The sequence below is a fragment of the Hippopotamus amphibius genome, chromosome 8, assembly GCF_030028045.1.
Source record: "Hippopotamus amphibius kiboko isolate mHipAmp2 chromosome 8, mHipAmp2.hap2, whole genome shotgun sequence".
Taxonomy (NCBI): Eukaryota; Metazoa; Chordata; class Mammalia; order Artiodactyla; family Hippopotamidae; genus Hippopotamus; species Hippopotamus amphibius.
The window spans coordinates 19,055,550-19,073,970 of record NC_080193.1 but is presented as its reverse complement, the minus strand read 5'-3'; the positions used below and the strand labels follow the sequence as shown (position 1 = coordinate 19,073,970).

The following is an 18,421-nucleotide window of genomic DNA, read 5'->3' as shown; positions in this document are numbered from 1 at the left end:
TAGACCCACACTTTTATGTAAAATGTAAGCAAAGGTAAGATAAATAGTAGTCACCACAGAAAAAAATCTTGTAAACTCTATAGGAACACAAGCTAACGAAAATCAAACTTCTTAGGCTTTAAGAGAAGGTTAAAGTAGTAAAAACAAAAAAAAATCCCTAAGCTCCAGCAATAGGCGGCTTCAGGGGCACAGTGAGCTGGGAAAACAAATGGATTCCCTGGTCGAAGTAAAGGGGAAGGAAAGCAAGTTCTAGCTCACAGAAACCACACAGACGGGGATTAAGAAAATCATTTGTTTTACTGTTCGGTCCTCCGTCATCTCAATGTAGCTCTTCTCAAAGGAGAAACACGAGCCCCACCTCATGACCTCACAGCTGAAGCCTCTGGTGGGGGGAGAGGAACAGCAGCCCGGGCGTGCTGAAGGGCTACGACCACACCAAGGTGTCCTGCCTTCCTTATAAAGTGCTTGGACGGAGCTGCGGGCCTCGGAGCACTGGGCCTGTCTCGCAGGGGGTGGAGATGGCAGCTTCTGAGGAAAGCCGGCCCTGGAGGAGGCCCCCGCCCGCCCTGCAGCCACAGCCACAGCCACGTCACTGCCCTCGCGCCAGAGCTCCCCCCCGGTGACCCCACGTTGAAGGAACAGCAGAGGTGACCCAGCCACGGGCAGAAGGAGGACCACTGTGCAGCGTGGTTTACTACACAAACCCTACACCCAGGACACGGGAGCAGCTGGGCAACCCTACAGTACTTGTGGAGACTGACTCAGAATCTGGAACTTTCTCTAGGGTGACACGGCAGCCTTTTCTCCCTCCTCACCATGCTGTGATGAGGGCTGTGGGGTGGGCATCAATGGTCCATCTCACTGCCAAGACCCTGCAAAGGACAATATGCTTATCGTTAGTTGACATGCTCATGGATACCTGCGTGCCTGCCCTGTGCTGCCCGCAGGCAAGCCTGGACCGTGTGGGGCAGGTGAGAATTGGGCACTTTCCCTGCGGACGTCTGGATGGCCCTTCACAACTGAGCGGACTCAGGTAGGTCCTAAGGGCACCTGACCCCTCTTGCTCTGTAAGGCAAATTTAAGTAGAGTGTGAACACAGATTTTGTCAGGATACCCATTATCATAACTAACCTGGGATGTCACTAATTAAAATGAGGCTAGGGGCTTCCCTGGTGATATAGTGGTTAAGACTCCATGCTTCCAATGCAGGGGGTGGGGAGTCTATCCCTGGTTGGGGAACTAAGATCCCACATGCCACATGGCCAAATAAACAATAATAAAGTTTAGCTTAAAAAGTTTTTTAAAAAATCAAGCTAGATTTTAAAGAGTGAGTCCATTTGAAGAAAAGCATGAAGTAAAGGCTAGTACAGGTGGTTTAGAAATGGAGCAGATGATAAGAGTGGCATGTGAGCGCCTGGGGGGACAACACCCCTAAATGTACTAGGGCTCCTCGGCGCTGGTACAAGAGGCAGGTGAGGTAAGGCCCGTGGACCTTCCTGCCTGCTGGGAGTTCAGGAGGTGGCCTACCTGCTCGTAATCTTCCACATATTTATATTTCTTCTCCCGGTAGTAGTACCTTTTCTTCATGCAGTAGAGGACTATGACGTCACAGAGCACTGTCGCCTGAATATAGCACAGGGTGAGAAGGACTGAGCCAGGCTGCTTTGGCTCCTGTTCTGTGCGTGTGTCCCTTCCCACAAAGCCTGGGATCCTCTAAGGAAAGGAAAGGGTCCTCCATCTCGGGCGGAGGGCGGTTGGGGGGAGGGGGTGGAGGAAGAGGGGAAGGTTGGGCCCCAGAGGGCCCGGTCTTGGAGAAGGGCAGGCGGAGGCGGGAGGGGATGGAGACGGGAAACAAGCCTGGAAGGTCGAGTCTAGAAACAAGTCTGGGGTCAAGGGGAAGGACCAGGATGCTGGCGGAGGGCCTCAACTCGCTGTGGCAGCCACTGCTGGGAGGGCTGCAGCCCCGGATGGGGAGGCGAGGGGCGGGGTGTGGGGGGGGCGGAGCGGAGAGGTCTAAGTGAGCCACTCACCACCCCTAAGAGCGCCAAGCCGGAGCCAATGTTGATCATGGTGGGGATGATGTCAAATTTCCCAGCCTGCAAACAATGGAAGAAAAAGAAAAAGTTGTGATAAGGGTGGGGGAGAGCCCCTTGCCCCTGGCCAACCCAGAAGAGGACCAGTGGGCTCTGGACGAGGGGAGCCGACAGCCAGGCTACCTTTCCAAACACGATGATGTCGAAACGGATGCCGTAGGCTTTGATGAGTGTGCGGCGTTCGGTGCCGGCCTGGTCGTTGTAGTACTTGGCAAACCTGGGGAAAGGAGGCCGGGTTAGAGACAAAAGGCACAGGCCGTCCTGAGACAGCACCTGGGTCCTAGGCGAGGGATGTCAGAGTGAACTCCCAAGGCCCTGGCGGAGTTGGCACCGGCTGAGGACTAGCTCTGCCTGTTGAACCGACCACACTCAAGCACCTTGGGGCCTCTCCTGGATAATGTGAGCCACGCAGAAGGAGGGCTGGCCTGTTGAGGAGGAGGGCGCCAGAGCCCACAGGGCAGAGGGTATGGAATGCTGGCACAAGGGCACACGAAGAGATCCCCTGTCCGTCGTCATCCTCACCTCCTACAACTTAAACTGGAACTTCTTGCTCTGAAGGCCCTTCCTGGTACAGCTGAGCCCCTGCCTCTCTCAAGGAGACCCTGGCCACTAACAGCAGGTGGCCAGCCAGCAGCGATCGCCAAGTCTGCTTTGTGGGTGGGGGGACCGAGCATCTCAGCACTGGACATTTTTTTTTTATTAGATAACCATTGGTCCATCAATTGGATGAGTGAATAAACAAATGTGGTCTGTCCACACAATGGAATACTATGTAGCCATAAAAAGAGAAGTACTGATAAATGCTACAACATGGATGAACCTGGGAAGAAAAGCACGATGCTAAGTGAAAGACGCCAGAAGGCCACATATTGTATGAGTCCATTCCTATGAAAGTCAAGAATCGGCAAATTAGGTAGATTCGTGGTTGCCAGGGGCTGAGGTAGATGGACAGATAAGAAGTGAGAGCTAAAGGGTCTGGGGTTTCTTTCTGAGGTGGTGAAAATGTTCTAAAATTGATTGCAATAATAGTTGCAGAACTCTGTGAATATACTAAAAGCAACTGAATTCTACACTTTAAATGGGTGAATTGTGCAGTGTGTGAACTATATCTCAATAAAACCATTTAAAAAGGACATAAGAAGGGGGACTTCCCAGGCAGTCCAGTGGTTAAGACCGGGTTTCTACTGCAGGGGGTGCAGGTTCGATCCCTGGTTGGGGAACTAAGATTCCACGTGCAAAAAAAGAACATGGAGGGGGCATGCTGGGGGGAAAAAACCACTGAGACTGATACAATTTGCTGCCTGTGTCATACAGGGGATCCACCAGGAGCCTAAGCTGTGGCCTGAGATCTGTCTGGCCCACAACTTCCAGGCCATGCTCCAAGCCTGGGGAACTCAGTTGGGGCCTGATGCTGGCGGAGGTCAGGGGGATGCGTGTCCTTGTGAGGATCCCATCAGCTTCTTTGTGTTTTGGGGTTCCAACCCAAGCTTGAGGTTTTCCACAGTGGCTTCTCTAAGAACTGTGTAACCACAGAGATAGGACAATGCACATCTGACTCCCTTACTAGGAAAAAATGCAATATCTGCCCTTCTATCAGTGAGCCAGATGGTTCAAGAGGACAGCAGATCCTAGGTGCATTTGATTCCACACATCACCACTAGAGGGAGACAAGTGCAGCACAAGAGCACCACGGACCCTACATGGAAATAGGGTCTTTGCAGATGTAATTAGTTAAGATGAGGTCATACCGGATTAGGGTGGACCTCGAATCCAGTGATTGGTGTTCGAAAAGAAGAGAGACGAAGGACACACAGAGACCCAGGCACAGAAGGGAGAAGGCCATGTGACGACAGAGGCAGAGGCTGAGTGAAGTGTCTATGAGCCAAGGACCATCAGGGATGGTCGAGAGCCACCAGAAGCTGGAAGAGGCAAGGAGGGAGCCTGGCCTGCTGACACACTGATTTTGGGCTTCCAGCCCCCAGAACTGTGAGAGAACAGATTCCTGCTGTTTCAAGCCACCCAGCTTGTGGTCATTTGTCACAGCAGCCCCAGGAAATGAATATACAGCACTTCCAGTGGCGAGATACCAGCAAAAGCCTTTTCTGAAGCTAAAACCTGTATCCCCCTGCATCTTGGAGATTCTAGGGGCCAGATCAACTGAGAAACCAATTCGTGGATCAGGCCCCAGAGGCCTGTGGACTGGAGGACCACAGGCTCATCTACTCCTCAAAATTAGTGAGCAGAGGGACCTCCCTGGTTAGAACTCTGCACTTCCACTGCAGGAGGCCCGGGTTTGATCCCTGGTTTGGGAACTAAGATCCCACAAGCTGCACAGCCAAAAAAATAAAAAAATAGTGAGCAGGGTCCTGACTGATGCTGGCCCAGTAAAGCTGAAGCTGACAGCCACTCTTGGAGGCAAGAAAAGGCAAGGAGGGCTCTCACAGGCCAGGATGCCACAGGAGCAAGGCCCTGCCTGGACCACTCTCCCTGGTGCACGCCTCCCCACCTACCCTTGGGGGGCCACCTGAGTGCTGGTCTTGGGTGGGCGTGGAGACCCCCAGTGGGGGGTGATCCAACTCCCATCAGCCCCAGCACATGAGGAACAGGGCCTAACTGCACACCTACCTGAAATTGTAGCCTGGGGACACATTGTGGTCCATGTCCCGGGTGTCCAGGCGGCGGAAGGAGTACCTGGGCAAGCAGAGGGAGGCGGCTCTGTCCAGGTTGCAGTCCCATCTGATCTGGATGCCCATGATGCCTCCCTGTGGGTTGCCAGCAGAGACAGAGCAAGCTTTCCTCAGAGCCTGTTCCAGAAGGAGATATGTCCAAGACTGTGTTAGAAAAGCCAGGACCTGCACCTACCTCAACGGCCATGTCCTGGAAGCTGTGTCCTGCATGCTCCACTATTTTGCCAAGTCGGAATATGGGGCAGAAGGGATCTGTTTTAGCATCATAAATGCACGTTTTGAGGTAGGTAGTGGTGATGTTGGGAAGGATATTCCTCCTAAAGCCGGGAGGAAGCAGAAAATAGGAGCGAGGAAAACCTCAGAGAAGAGCCAGAAGTTTCTCCGAGACATTGGTGAACTCACACAGCTGGCCATCACTTACTTGCTGAAATTAAATTTGGGATACCAGATGTTGTTCTTAACCAAAAGAGTGAAGTTTTCTGCAGCCTTTAGAAAAGCAGGCCTGAAAAGAATTATATTGTTAATAAAAGTACAAACATATGTACACTCCTAATATACCTAGGTAATATTTTTAAGCATACACAAGTGTGTCTTACAATGTCACTTTACCAAGAAAAAAGATAACGTTTCTCGTGTTTTCTACGTTCCTCTGCATAAACACTAGGTCAACAGAGGAGACTGCAAACCAAGACTTCTGGATTCTTCCAGCCACGGAGGGGCAGGGCCTCTTCTCCAAGGCGGTGGGAATTTAAGAACCTGAGGAATAGCTAACACAGGGTTGGAGGGGGGGTGCCTCGTGACCTCACTGGAAATCCCTCATCTGGCAGGTGCTGGGTTTCAGGGCTCACCGCCCTCAGGTGTTCTTGGAATGCTCAACTGATCTGGTTTAACAAGCGAAAGCAAAGGTGAATTCACCTACAGGCTGGATCCCGACCTCTCGAAAGTACACGAAACGTGCATGTCTGCTGTTGCACTGCCTCTTCTCAGAAGTGCCACGCAGCTCCTGCTGACGGTAGGAGTTGAATCTGTCCCCAGGGGGACCCCACTGCTTCGGAGGCTTTCTATAGGAGGATCTGGCACTGTGGGCTGAGCCCTCGGTGGGGGAGACCCCCTAACCCAGGTGGAATCTTTTTTTTTGGGGGGGGGCACACCAGACGGCATGTAGGATCTTATTTCTCCAACCAGGGATCGAACCTGTGCCTCCTGCAGTGGAAGCTTGAAGGCTTAACCACTGGACCACCAGGGAAGCCCCCAAGTGGAATCTCTGAAGCTACAGATAACCTCAGTAGTCTTCCCCACACTGAGAAAGGAGCAAGGCCAGTGATGAGGCCACACGATGAGGGGAGCTGAGCCTGTCGCCACTGCTGACAAAGACCTTGACCAAGGCACTTCTCTTGGGGCTTTGGAGTCCCTCGTCCCTGTATCAAGGGGATGGACTATTATCAAGGTTTCTCAAACTTCTGTCACTCCCTATGCCACTGTGTGCCTCACATGCAATACCTGTCTTTAAGATCAACCCACCTTTAAAAAAAAATTGAGGTGAAATTCACAAAACATAAAATTACCCATTTTAAAGTACACGGTTCAGTGGCCTTAAGCACATTCACAGTGTTGTACAACCATCACCTCTATCTAGTTCCAGAACATCTTTATCACCCCGAAGAGAAAATGCTTGCCCATTAAGCAGTTACTATCCATCCTCTCCTCCCCTTAGCCCTCGGGAACCACCAATCTACTTTCTTTCTCTATGGATTTGTCTATTCTGGACATTTCATATGAATGGGATCAGACAGTACGTGACTTTTTTTGTGTCTGGCTTCTTTCACTTAGCATCATGTTTTCGAGGTTCATCCACGTGGTAGCACATGTCAGAGCTTTTTATTCATTCCTTTTTTATGACTGAATGACATCCCATTGTACGTGTTCACCAGTCTGTTGATGGACATTTGGGGTGTTTCCACCTTTAGGATCAACTCACATTTTTTTTTTGCCATGCTGCACAGCATGTGGGATCTCAGTTCCCCAACCAGGGATCAAACCCATGCTCCCTGCAGTAGAAGCACAGAGTCTTAACCACTGGACCACCAGGGAAGTCCCTCATCTCACTTTTTTATTGATATTCATTTTGAAATAAAACTTTTCCATCATGACCATAAAAAAGAAATCATTTCCCCAAGTCAGAGGTCATCATTCAAATAAATACAACTAAGTCTGAACAATGTCATTACAAGTTGTAGTTCATATTTTTGTTGGCCCAAGGTGCTGAGTCTGGGGCTTGTTCTTGGTGAGAAACGGAAATCAGCAAAGGATAGAGAGGTAGTGAAGACACTCCAGACCAAGATCTCCTCCTTGATATCAGCTAGGGCAGGATAAGAGTGGAGATGGGAATGCCTTTCCATGTGACTCGGTGTTGAAATTTCATATATCAGTGTACACTTAAAAATCATCCTACACCGGATTAGATCTATAACAGTGCTATTCCATGAAAATATTGTGAGGCACAAATCATATTGTAATTTAAAATTTCCTGGGAGCCACATTAAAAAGTAAAAAGAGGGAATTCCCTGGCAGTGCAGTGGTTAGGACTCTGTGCTTCCACTGCAGGGGGAGCGGGTTTGATGCCTGGTCCGGGAACTAAGATCCTGCATGCTGCGTGGCTAAAAACGAAAGTAAAAAGCAACATGTGAAATGAACTTTTCCGTAATAACCCAGTATATCTAGAATGTTACTCCAACATGTAAGCAACAAAGAATGTTATTAATGAGATACTACATATTCTTTTTTTTTTTTTTTTTAATAATAAGCCTTCAGAACCTGGAGTCTATTCTACCCTGAGAGCTCATTTTGGACCCGGCTACATTTCAAGTGCTCAGCAGTCACACATGGCCGCCGGCTCCGTAAGATCCTTTCTAGCTTCAGAATGCTAGGATTCTTTGTCTTCTAGTATTTCCTTCCCTTGCCGGAGCTGCCGCCCTCAGTTATCTGTTGCCCTCAGCAATCTGCAGTCCTCAACATTTTCTTGTGTTGCAACACATCCAGGAGGAGGTTCACAAGGTTACCTGCTTATCTGGGCCTCAGTCTGAACTCTGAGTAAGAAAGGCCCCCAGCTGCAAACAATTCCAAGCATTACCTCTAACTCCACCCACTCACGGCATAGCTGATCACAGTTAGGAAGAATTATTCTAGGCAACCTTGAACCTGCTCTAGTTTATAAAACACACTTTAATGGATATTAATAATTTTCCTGCCTGTCATCTGTTCCCCTTTTTTCTGGTGACAGAACCCCACACTTTCTTTAGAAGCCACACCTCTCCCACTCGCATCCTGTGTCATTTGGGTGGGTCTGACTCCACCCCTAGCTAGGAAGACATGTGAAAATCCAGCCCCCAGCCACAGTGGTGGGCTGGATGGGTTGACGGATGTGGCTGAAGATGTGAAGATGGAGAGGTCTAGAATCTCTACAGATAGCTGGGCAGGGAGACGTGAGACTATGCCACGGGTCCTGCAAATGAAGCCAACGTGGAGGGAAGCAGAGGCAAGTGGTGGAGATTCGGATGCTGTTCTCTGAGCCCCAGATCTAGCCATATTGGGATCTCTGTAGTTAGTTGAACAATAAGCTGCCGTGTGTGTGTGTGTGTGTGTGTGTGTGTGTGTGTGTGTGTGTGTGTGTGTGTGTGTGTGTGTGTGTGTGTGTGTGTGTGTGTGTGTGTGTGTGTGTGTGTGTGTGTGTGTGTACACCTGACTAAGGCCCTGAAAACTGTTTCCTGACAGTTACTTGCAACTGACATAGAAATAAGTCATCTACACTCTTATCATGAGTGACAAAATGCCATGGCCCACTCACCACTGATGGTTATTCCTGCCTTGTGGTTGAGAACCGCCAGTCCAGGGAAGCCTGACTCCACAGGCTGACACCAAGAGCACAAAGCCACAACTCCCCTGCCACCTCCCTCAGGCCTGAGACCCAGCATTTAGGACACTTCTGTCCCTTGGGCAGGACTCACTCTGGCACTTGTGCGTCATCCTCCACCGGGCACCAGGCTGCCACCTCGCATGTCTTCAGGGTCTCATTGAACGGCACACACTTTCCTGTTGCGATTCCTACAGGGGTGAGGTGCACCCAGGTCTATGGGGGTCCTACCTTCTACTTTGTGAGGCAGAGTGGAAGCTCCACCATGCATCCTATGCCATCAGTCTCGAGCTATTCCAGTTTGGGGACGTAGCATCCAGACATGAGAACCGGAGGAAGAGTGTTGCCTGAGTCCTGGCCACATCACTGCTTTGCCAGTCACAGGGCTGGGCAAGATCTGGGATGGCTTCTGGGGTGTAGATGACAGAGGTGCATGAACCCCAGTCTGGACAGCAGGCTCTCCCAGGCCCGTGTCGGGGGTGGGGGGATTTCTCCACCCTGGAGATTGCCCTCTGAGAGGGGGCCCACGGGGGAGGCGATTTGGCTGGAGGCTGCCCTCCACAGGCTAAGCATCTACAGTGGGGTCACGGCCACAGGTTCGTACCGCTGCTGTGGGTGCCTGCAGAGCCAGGGGCACAGTCGGCATCGGAGTCACACATGGTGGTCTTATCTGGAATCTGGAAAAAGAACCAGTGAGAACAGGTGTCGCCTGGCCTCCCCCACCCCACCCCCACAGCGGGACAGGCACCGAGAAGGGGGTACGAGGGCCGAGGCGCCTGCCCAAGAAGCTGCCTACCTCAGGACAGAGGCCCTGGCTCTGGTTCACGGTGATGATCATGTTGGTCATGATGAAGAGGGAGTTCTCCTCCTGTGAGGCAGGCAGAGGGGAGAGCGCTGCGTGTTACCTTCCGAGGAGCCAGGCAGAGCCACGAGGAAAGCCCTTTTCTAGGATACTACCTTCACTTCTCCTACATGCCATGCAGAAAACAGTTACAAATACTGACCTTAGGGTCTCCCATTCTCACCTATGAGAGTTTATAACCTAATTGAAAACAGGGACTTGAGTACTTGCGTGCATGTTCACAGCAGCAACATTCACAGTAGCCCAAAGGTGGAAACAACTTGGTGTCTGTCAGCAGATGAATGGATAAACAGATTGTGGTACAGTCACTATGGAAAACAGTTTGGAGGTTCCTTAAAAAACTAAAAATGGAACTACCATATGATCCAGTAATCCCACTACTGGGCATATACCCAGAGAAAACCATAATCCAAAAAGAAACATGTACTGTAATGTTCATTGCAGCACTATCTACAATAGCCAGGACATGGAAGCAACCTAAATGCCCATCAACAGATGAATGGATAAAGAAGATGTGGCACATATATACAATGGAATATTACTCAGCCATAAAAAGGAATGAAATGGAGCTATATGTAATGAGGTGGATAGACCTAGAGTCTGTCATACAGAGTGAAGTAAGCCAGAAAGAGAAAAACAAATACTGTATGCTAACTCATATATACAAAATCTAAAAAAAAAAAAAAAAAAAATGGTACTGATGAACCCAGTGACAGGGCAAGAATAAGGATGCAGATGCAGAGAATGGACTGGAGGACACGGGGTTGGGGGGGCGGGGGGCGAAGGGGAAGCTGGGACGAAGTGAGAGAGTAGCACAGACGTATATACACTACCAACTGTAAAACAGATAGCTAGTGGGAAGTTGCTGTATAACAAAGGGAGATCAGCTCGATGATGCGTGATGCCTTAGAGGGCCGGGACGGAGGGGTGGGAGGGAGTCACGGGAGGGAGGGGATATGGGGATATATGTATAAATACAGCTGATTCATTTTGGTGTACCTCAAAAGCTGGTACAAGAGTGTAAAGCAATTATATTCCAATAAAAAGCTTAAAATAAATAATAAAGTTGCAAAACACTGACATGGTTAATAAATTTCAATTTATTATTCTCGAATCCTAAAAAAAAAAACAAAAACCCAAAACAAAAACCAAATTGTGGTCCATAACCTGTAAGGGAGTATGACTCAGCCATAAAAAGGAATGAAGCACTGACATGGCTACAGTGTGGATGAACCTCAAAAACATGATGCCGAGTTCAAGAAGCCAGACACAAAAGGCCACGCAGTGTATGATCCCATTGATATGAAATGTACAGAACAGGCAAATCCATAGAGACTGAAAGTAGATTAGTGGTTGCCAGGGGGTGAGGGGGAAGGTGGAAAAGGGGGTGGTAGCTTAACGAGTATGGGGTTTCCTTTTAGACTGATGGGAATGTTCTGGAATGTGACTGAAGAGATGGTTGCACAACATCGTGAATGTGCTAAATGCCACTGAATTTTTCATTCTGAACTGGTTAATACTGTGATACATGAATTTCACCTCAACTAAGAAAAAGTATGTCTATACCCTGAAATGGTTCCTTAATAGAGCTTGACTTGTTGAGGGAAAAGAGTCAATAAGTGCTCAGAATACCCTCTGCTAACTGGATTAGCTCAGAGGCACAAAAACACGAGACCTCAAAGGTCTCAAGTTTGGCTGGTTCTCTTTCCTAACAGGAACTAAAATAAATTCATAAGACATTCTACAAAACTACCGTATATCCCAGCAATCCCACTACTAGGCATACATCCTGAGAAAACCATAATTCAAAAAGATACACGTACCACAATGTTCACTGCAGCACTATTTACAATAGCCAGGACACAGAAACAACAGATGAATGGATAAAGAAGATGTGGCATATATGTACAATGCAATATTACTCAGTCATAAAAAGGAACGAAATTGAGTTATTTGTAGTGAGGTGGGTGGACCTAGAGTCTGTCAAGCAGAGTGAAGTAAGTCAGAAAGAGAAAAACAAATACTGTATACTAACGCATATATATGGAATCTAGAAAAATGGTACTGATGAACCTGGTAGCAGGGCAGGAATAAAGACGCAGACACAGAGAACAGAGTTGAGGACACGGCGGGGAAGGGGAGGCTGGGGTGTAGTGAGAGAGTAGCACTGACATATATACACTACCAAATGTAAAACTGATAGCTAATGGGAAGCTGCTGCATAGCACACGGAGATCAGCTCAGTGCTTTGTGATGACCAAGAGGGGCGGGATAGGGAGGGTGGGAGGGAGGCTCAAGAGGGAGGGGATATGGGGATATATGTATACATATAGCTGATTTACTCTGTTGTACAGCAGAAACTAACACAACACTGTAAAGCAATTATACTTCAATAAAGATGTATTAAAAAAAAATTCTACAGAAGACCCAATCAGGGTTAGCCATTGACACTTCTCCCTTTGAGAAGCTTCTGTTTTCTCCTCCTAAGTGTGAAGGTGCCAAATGGTTGATTTAAAGTTTCTGGAGAGGGGCTTCCTAGGTGGTGCAGTGGTTAAGAATCCACCTGCCAAAGCACGGGACACGGGTTTGATCCCTGCTTCAGGAAGATCCCATGTGCTGAGGAGCAACTAAGTCCGTGTGCCACAACTATTGAGCCTGCGCTTTAGAGCCCGTGAGCCACAACTATTGAGCCCCATGTGCTGCAACTACTGAAGCCCATGCACCTAGAGCCCGTGCTCCGCAACAAGAGAAGCAACGGCAATGAGGAGGCTGTGCACCACAACGAAGAGTAGCCCCCACTCACCGCAACTAAAAGAAAGCCCACGCACAGCAACAAAGACCCAACACAGCCAATAAAATAACTAAATAAATTAATTAAAAAAAAATAAAGTTTCTGGAGAGCAATTCGCTTGGGGATGAGACTGGACAATTGCTAACAATGACCTCCCGGTATAAGGAATAAAAGGCAAAGACCCTGCAAATTCTAGTTGGACCTCCCCCTCACTGGGCACTGCCGCTCTAAAATGAAATGCTCTGAGCATTTCATCCCCTGAGAAGAGCAGTCAGTGCTGGGGGCCATCAGGGAAACTCAGGGACCACAGGGTCTGCAGACGTCTCCACTCCCAGGTCTGACAAGGTGGTGGAAGCTCTGGGAATAGTTGGCATCTTTCAAAGACAGGCCTGGAACGAAGCCTGTTGGGAGATGAGGAAATGGCCGCAGGAGGGGGCATGAGGATGTGGCAGGAGGCCCAGGTCAGGTACCCTGTCAGGCTCCCGTGTTCCTTACATAGACGCACTGCTCGCTTGGTGTTTACAGAAGGCTGCTCCCGCATCTCTCCTCAGTTAGACCTGAATGAGTCAGTGTGCTTTACTTTTTGTTTCCTATTTCTTATCTATTTTAAGTTGAGGGAAGTTTCAGTCTGGAGATGGGCCAAGTGAATGCAGTGTAAACGGATGTTCGCGTTCCATCTTCAGAGGAGCAGAAGGATGTCATGAAAGCTCATGAAGAGAGCCCTGTGGAGCTCACACGGTCCCCAGCTCCAATCCGAGATGGAAGGCAGAGTTGCTGTGTGTTCCTTTCCGCTGAGGGGCAGAAGCAGGGGGCCGTACCCTTCTGTGGGTCCAGGAAACAGACTGTGATATTCCCAGGGCCTGCCAGGACGAGGCCGTGGCTTTGTAGGAAGCAGAGGTCTGTCTGTTGAGACAGGTGCAGGGCAGCAGGACCAGGTTCCTCCAGCAAACTACAAATCCCCTGTTCCATTTGATCTTATGGCTCATTAGCTCCGACCTCTCGCTGGGCAACCCGCCTGTCCCGCTCAGCGCAAAAGACCCTTCTCTTGAGTAGGCAGGGGGAAAATGAACACACTCAAAGAAAGAGTTTCTGAAGTCCTTGCTCTGAGCCAAGAGTTGGCGGCTTATCTGCATTTGGCCACCCTGCTCACCTTAGCACGTGGGCCACCTGGAGGTATATGTGGGGTTTGGCTGTGGATCAGAGCCATTATCGTGGCTAAAGAAAGTCAATATTTAACTCAGAGCTTTGTGGATTAACAGACAGGAGACTAGGGTGCTGCCTCAGTTTCTTCCCTCCCTGTGTTCCTGATGGAATCCTACATGGGTACATCTGTTTCCTTCTTGTTTGGCTTTGGGTCTCTAATGGCTGTTAAAGTTTTTACACTGTCTGAAAAGATTTACCTTGTGGGTTTACAACAACCAAGCAAATCACAAAATGTGGAAAGGTGATAGTTCCACCTGCATGTTCCCCACGATTTAAAATGTAGGCTTTTGCACTTTTCAAGGCCTGGAGACAGACTGAGATGTCCATACGGAAAGCTTCCTCTGTTTAAGCCAGCCATGTTTTAGGGCTGAAGAAATGTAGCTGATTGAATATTACCTGTCAGACCCTAAACCAAAAAAGAGGTCTGTCTGTTCTGCTTTCTTGGACTAAACCAATCAGTGTAGGCATCAGTGATGTTAGAACTCTGGGCACGCCGATCACAAGAGTGCAAAGTCGAAGGGAAAGCAGCTAGAGGCCTGAGCTTTAGACAGAGTCACAGTGGGAGGCTTACCTGAGCTGGAATCACGTAATCGGCCACATCCCAGATCCGGAATCCAAGTTTAGAACTGTTGGTCATGGTCACGCCCTTGGCTTTGGTGGTAACTGAGCTGACCACAGAGTCCACTTCCTGGTAGCCCTTCTCCCACACAAACACCCACCTACAAAATAAACCAGGTCTCTTAAATTGCCATTAGGATTGCATGAATTTGAATTAATGCTAGGGAGCCTCTGGTAGCCAGAGGCTGAAAATGTAATGTTTACTGATTATGTGACTTTGCAAAAGCTGCTTAACTTAGTGCAGTGATCAGCACAAAGAGAATGCTCAATGAATGCTGTCTTTATTATTAGATATTTGAACACTTTTAATGCACTATGACCTGCAGAATCACCAAGAGATAATAGAAATTATGATAATGATAGTTACCATTTGAATGTGTTTAGGTGCCAGGTACCGATCCAAGCTCTTTATACATATTAACTAATTTAATACTGACTGCTTTATAAGGCAGGTGTCATTATTATTCTCCATTTTACAAAGGAGAAAACTGAGACTCAGAGAGGTTAAGTCACTTGCCCAAGGTCACACAGCTAGTAAATGGCAGAGTCGACATTTGAACTCAAGCCTTTTGCCTTCAAAATCTCCTTTCTTGCCCTCTTTGCTATATATGCCCTCTAGAAAGGAGAATCTTACCACTTAAGTAACTGTATAGTAGTTTCTTACTTTCTCTCTAAGGATTCAGGTCACATGTATGTTTCTCTTCTCTGAAGTGGGGACTTCACTACCAGCCTGAATAATTAAAAAATCTGAAGGCATTGGTGCCTAGTGGTTAGGACACTGGAACAGACTGAAGCCAGCCTATCTCAGTTCATGTTTCAGCCCCATCATTCACTAGGCATAACTTTGGCCCAGCTGCTTAATCTCTCTGTGCTTGTTTTTCTCATCTATAAGATGGGAATGATTACAGGACTTCACAGGATTGTTGTGAGGTTACATGATTTAATGTATCTCAAATGCTTATGTTGTTGTTATTTCTAGAATCAAGAAATGCCAGCATCCCTCTCCCCTCCTTATAAGCTCTAGGTGCTGAGACTTCAGAAGTTTGCTTATTTGGTTACTTATTGTCTGATCAGTCACCAAGTTCACTGCCCATCTTAGAGATGAGCTTTTCCCCTAAGAAGTCCTCTTCTTCAGTGTTTCTAGGAATTCGGCTGCAATATAAACTTCTATTTAATTCTAGTCAGACGGAGAAGCTTAGAGCAGGGTCACCATTATTTTACCACCAAGTACAGTCATCCCTTGGTATCCATAGGGGATTGGTTCCAGGACGCCTGAGGATACCAAAGTCTGTGGATGTTCAAGACCCTTATATAAAATGGCATAGTATTTGCATATAACCTATGCACATCCTCCCCTATACTTTATTTTATTTATTTATTTTTAAAACATGAATTTTTTCTTTTTTATTTTATTTATTTATTGGCTGCATTGGGTCATTGTTGCTGCGAGAGGGGGCTACTCTTCATTGTGGTGCGCAGGCTCCTCATTGTAGTGGCTTCTCTTGTTGTGGAGCACGGGCCCCAGGCACGTGGGCTTCAGTCGTTGCGGCACATGGGCTCAATAGTTGTGGCTCACGGGCTCTAGAGCACAGGCTTAATAGTTGTGGCACACGGGCTTAGTTGCTCCGCGGCATGTGGAATCCTCCCTGGGCAGGGCTCGAACCTGTGTCCCCTGCATTGGCAGGCGGATTCCTTACTACTGCGCCACCTAGGAAGTCCCTCCCCTATACTTTAAATCATCTCTAGGTTACCTGTAGTACCTAATAGAACGTAAATGCCATGTAAATAGTTGTAAATACAGTGTAAATGCTATATAAATAGTTGCTGGCAGGTGGCAAATTCAAGCTTTGCTTTCTGGAACTGTCTGGAATTTTTTTTTAAATTTTTATCTGTGGTTGGTTGAATCTGTGGCTGCAGAACCTGAGGATACAGAGGGCCTACTGGACAGTGAGTTGCTCAGTCACAGACACTTGGTTTCACACCAGTCATTATGTAAATGACTATTACCTCATCCTGTGACTGCTAACACAATTAGATAACTGAGAAGTGTTTAGTCTCTTTTTGAGGAAGGATTACCTTTGGTCACTACTGGAAAAGAGACCACAATTTCACCAAGACGAATCGAATCAGGAAGTTAAGAGATGAGGATTTTTTTTTTAAAGCCCTAAAATTCAGATCCTGAGTCAGATTTGATCACAGCAAGATGTATAAAAGCAAAGCATTTACTGCTTAAAAAATCCTCATGATCAAGGCAGACAACATTCCACAGGAACCCTATAAAGCTACACTGCCCAACAGAAATACAACATGAGTCATATGTGCAATTTAAATGTTTCTAGTAGCCATGTTAAAAAGTAAAAAGAAATAGGTAAAATTAATTTTAATGATATATTTTATGTAACTCAACATATCCAATATATTTTAACATTATCAGTATGAGATGTATTAACATATTTAATTTTTTTGTACTATTTCCTCAAAATCTGGCATGCATTTTACAGTGACAGCACATTTTGATTTGGAGTAGGGAAGTTTCAAATGCTCAACAGTCTCATGTGACTCCTGGCTACCACACTGCACAAGTGCAGATATACTGTATGCAGTCTAGAACGTTACAGTTACCCTAAAGCAGACGTAAACTGATCATCCTATGAGCAGCAAAAGCCAAAAGGAAAAAGCTGCATGACAGCTCCTGATTCTAAATGCTTCAGGTCCAACCCAGCAATGAGTTTAGTTAACCAGTTAGTAGTGAGTCTCAAAATTTAAGGGTGCATCACAATCACTGGGGGGCAAGGAGTTGGTTGTGATGGTACTCAATGTGACTTAGAGCCCAAACCCAGCGGGGGTGGGGGGCGGGGGGCTAGGTGGTTCTGATGCAGAGTCCATACCTGTAAAGCCATTGTACTGACGAGTGTCATTACCTACTGCTGTTGTGCTGATACATGGTAGAAGCCAAACCTGCCAGATCATGCAGATTCCCTCAGGCAGTGTTAACAGAGTCCAAGCTCCACCCCAGGGTGGGGGAGGGATGTCTGGTTACCTTCAAGTAATTCCTGAGTCTTTCATGTTCAGGTAGGTTTGGGAAACACTAGGACACTGGTTCCCAAAATTTGCTGCACATCAGAATCACCTGGGGAGTCGGTCATATTCTATAGCACTTGAATCAGAAAAGTCTGGGTCTGAGAGCCAGCAATCAGTATTTTTTTTAAGATTCCCAAATGGCTCTGTGTGCAGTTTGGGGAACACTGCAATAGGCCTTTTAAGAAAAACAAAAACAAACAAACAAGGAAAACCGATGCAGCAGGTAACATCTGTCAGCTCAGCAGTTGTAGACACCATGACACCCCAGCTGGACGATGATAGCAGGCCTAGTTGATAAATTAATTTCCATCTCCTCGATGGGAGCTTTTCGTAACCGGTGCATCAATTAAAATTAAGCACTTGGTGAGGACTGACGGTGGCGGGGCATATAAGCAAAGAGGGCAGCATGGCAAATGATGAGGCTAAGGTACGTGCCTATACCAAAAACTCCAACAACCCCCCAAAACGAAGGAACTGAACTTTAAGTGATTTTTAAAATTGAGATCTGTTATCTTGGGTAAGCATATGATGCTCAGAGGAAAGGACAGGAAGCCACGGACCCAAAAGGACCCAAGTGGAAACCCCAAACCTTGGTTTCTGTCCGCGGACCATCAGAATGGGAAGTGCAGAGCAAAGAGTGAGACGTTCAGGGTAAAGCCCTCTCTCACCCCCAGCCAAAGGGCATCGTGGAGCAAGTCAGAAGGCCAGGAAGCAGGAATGGCGAAGATGAAGGTCTAGCCAGGCTCTGCCTTCAAGACACAACATCAAAGCGGCTTCCGGACCCGAAGCGGGCAAAGAGCCCGTCCCCTTGGTGGCAAGGGTCGGGGGTGGAGGGTTGGGGGTGGAGGGCTGTGTCACTGGCTTCTGGTCGCTGTCCCCTGGACCCCACTTGGAGGGCGCTCGCGGGGCTCAGTCGAGGACCTCGGCCAGGATGAGCAGGTGCGTGGCCGGGACCGAGAAGGGGGAGTTCCTGGTCACCCAGTGTCCCCGGGGTCCCGCGGGGTGGTCGCCATCGGCCGCGCTCACCCGATGACGTAGGCCAGGATGAGCAGCTGCACCGTCCGGTTCATGAGCCCCACTTTACGGCTGCGGATGAGCACGATGCGCGGCGTGTCGTACTCGAACAGGAAGGCCGCCAGCACCGCGCAGCAGCCCGCCATGGCCCGCGCGCCGCCG

At 48.2% G+C, this 18,421-nt stretch overlaps 1 protein-coding gene across 4 annotated transcripts; it reads right to left on the bottom strand.

Annotated features, from left to right (window-relative positions):
• Positions 1–278: 278 nt before the first annotated feature.
• Positions 279–18,405, bottom strand: P2RX4 (purinergic receptor P2X 4). Of its 4 annotated transcripts, XM_057747017.1 has the most exons (13): positions 18,272–18,405; positions 14,118–14,265; positions 9,487–9,558; positions 9,295–9,367; positions 8,785–8,881; positions 5,202–5,282; positions 4,956–5,097; positions 4,719–4,855; positions 2,217–2,310; positions 2,031–2,096; positions 1,528–1,623; positions 816–872; positions 279–498 (listed from the first exon to the last, which is right to left on the bottom strand). In XM_057747017.1, exons 1-12 carry the CDS (start codon positions 18,403–18,405, stop codon positions 846–848), a joined length of 1,167 nt encoding a protein of 388 aa, XP_057603000.1. In that variant the 3' UTR covers positions 279–498; positions 816–845. The 4 variants fall into 4 exon arrangements, with proteins under 4 accessions (XP_057603000.1, XP_057603001.1, XP_057603002.1 ...); XM_057747018.1 differs by having other exon boundaries at positions 279–872; positions 17,835–18,340; XM_057747019.1 differs by having other exon boundaries at positions 279–872; positions 17,053–18,335.
• Positions 18,406–18,421: the final 16 nt, after the last annotated feature.

Coding starts and splice junctions, on each gene's coding strand:
- P2RX4 (XM_057747017.1), bottom strand. CDS start 18,405: ATGGCGGGCTGCTGCGCGGTGCTGGCGGCCTTCCTGTTCGAGTACGAC. Junction 8,882..9,294: donor TGCAGGCACCCACAGCAGCG/GTACGAACCTGT, acceptor TCACCCCTGTAG/GAATCGCAACAGGAAAGTGT. Junction 1,624..2,030: donor GCTTGGCGCTCTTAGGGGTG/GTGAGTGGCTCA, acceptor TGCTATATTCAG/GCGACAGTGCTCTGTGACGT.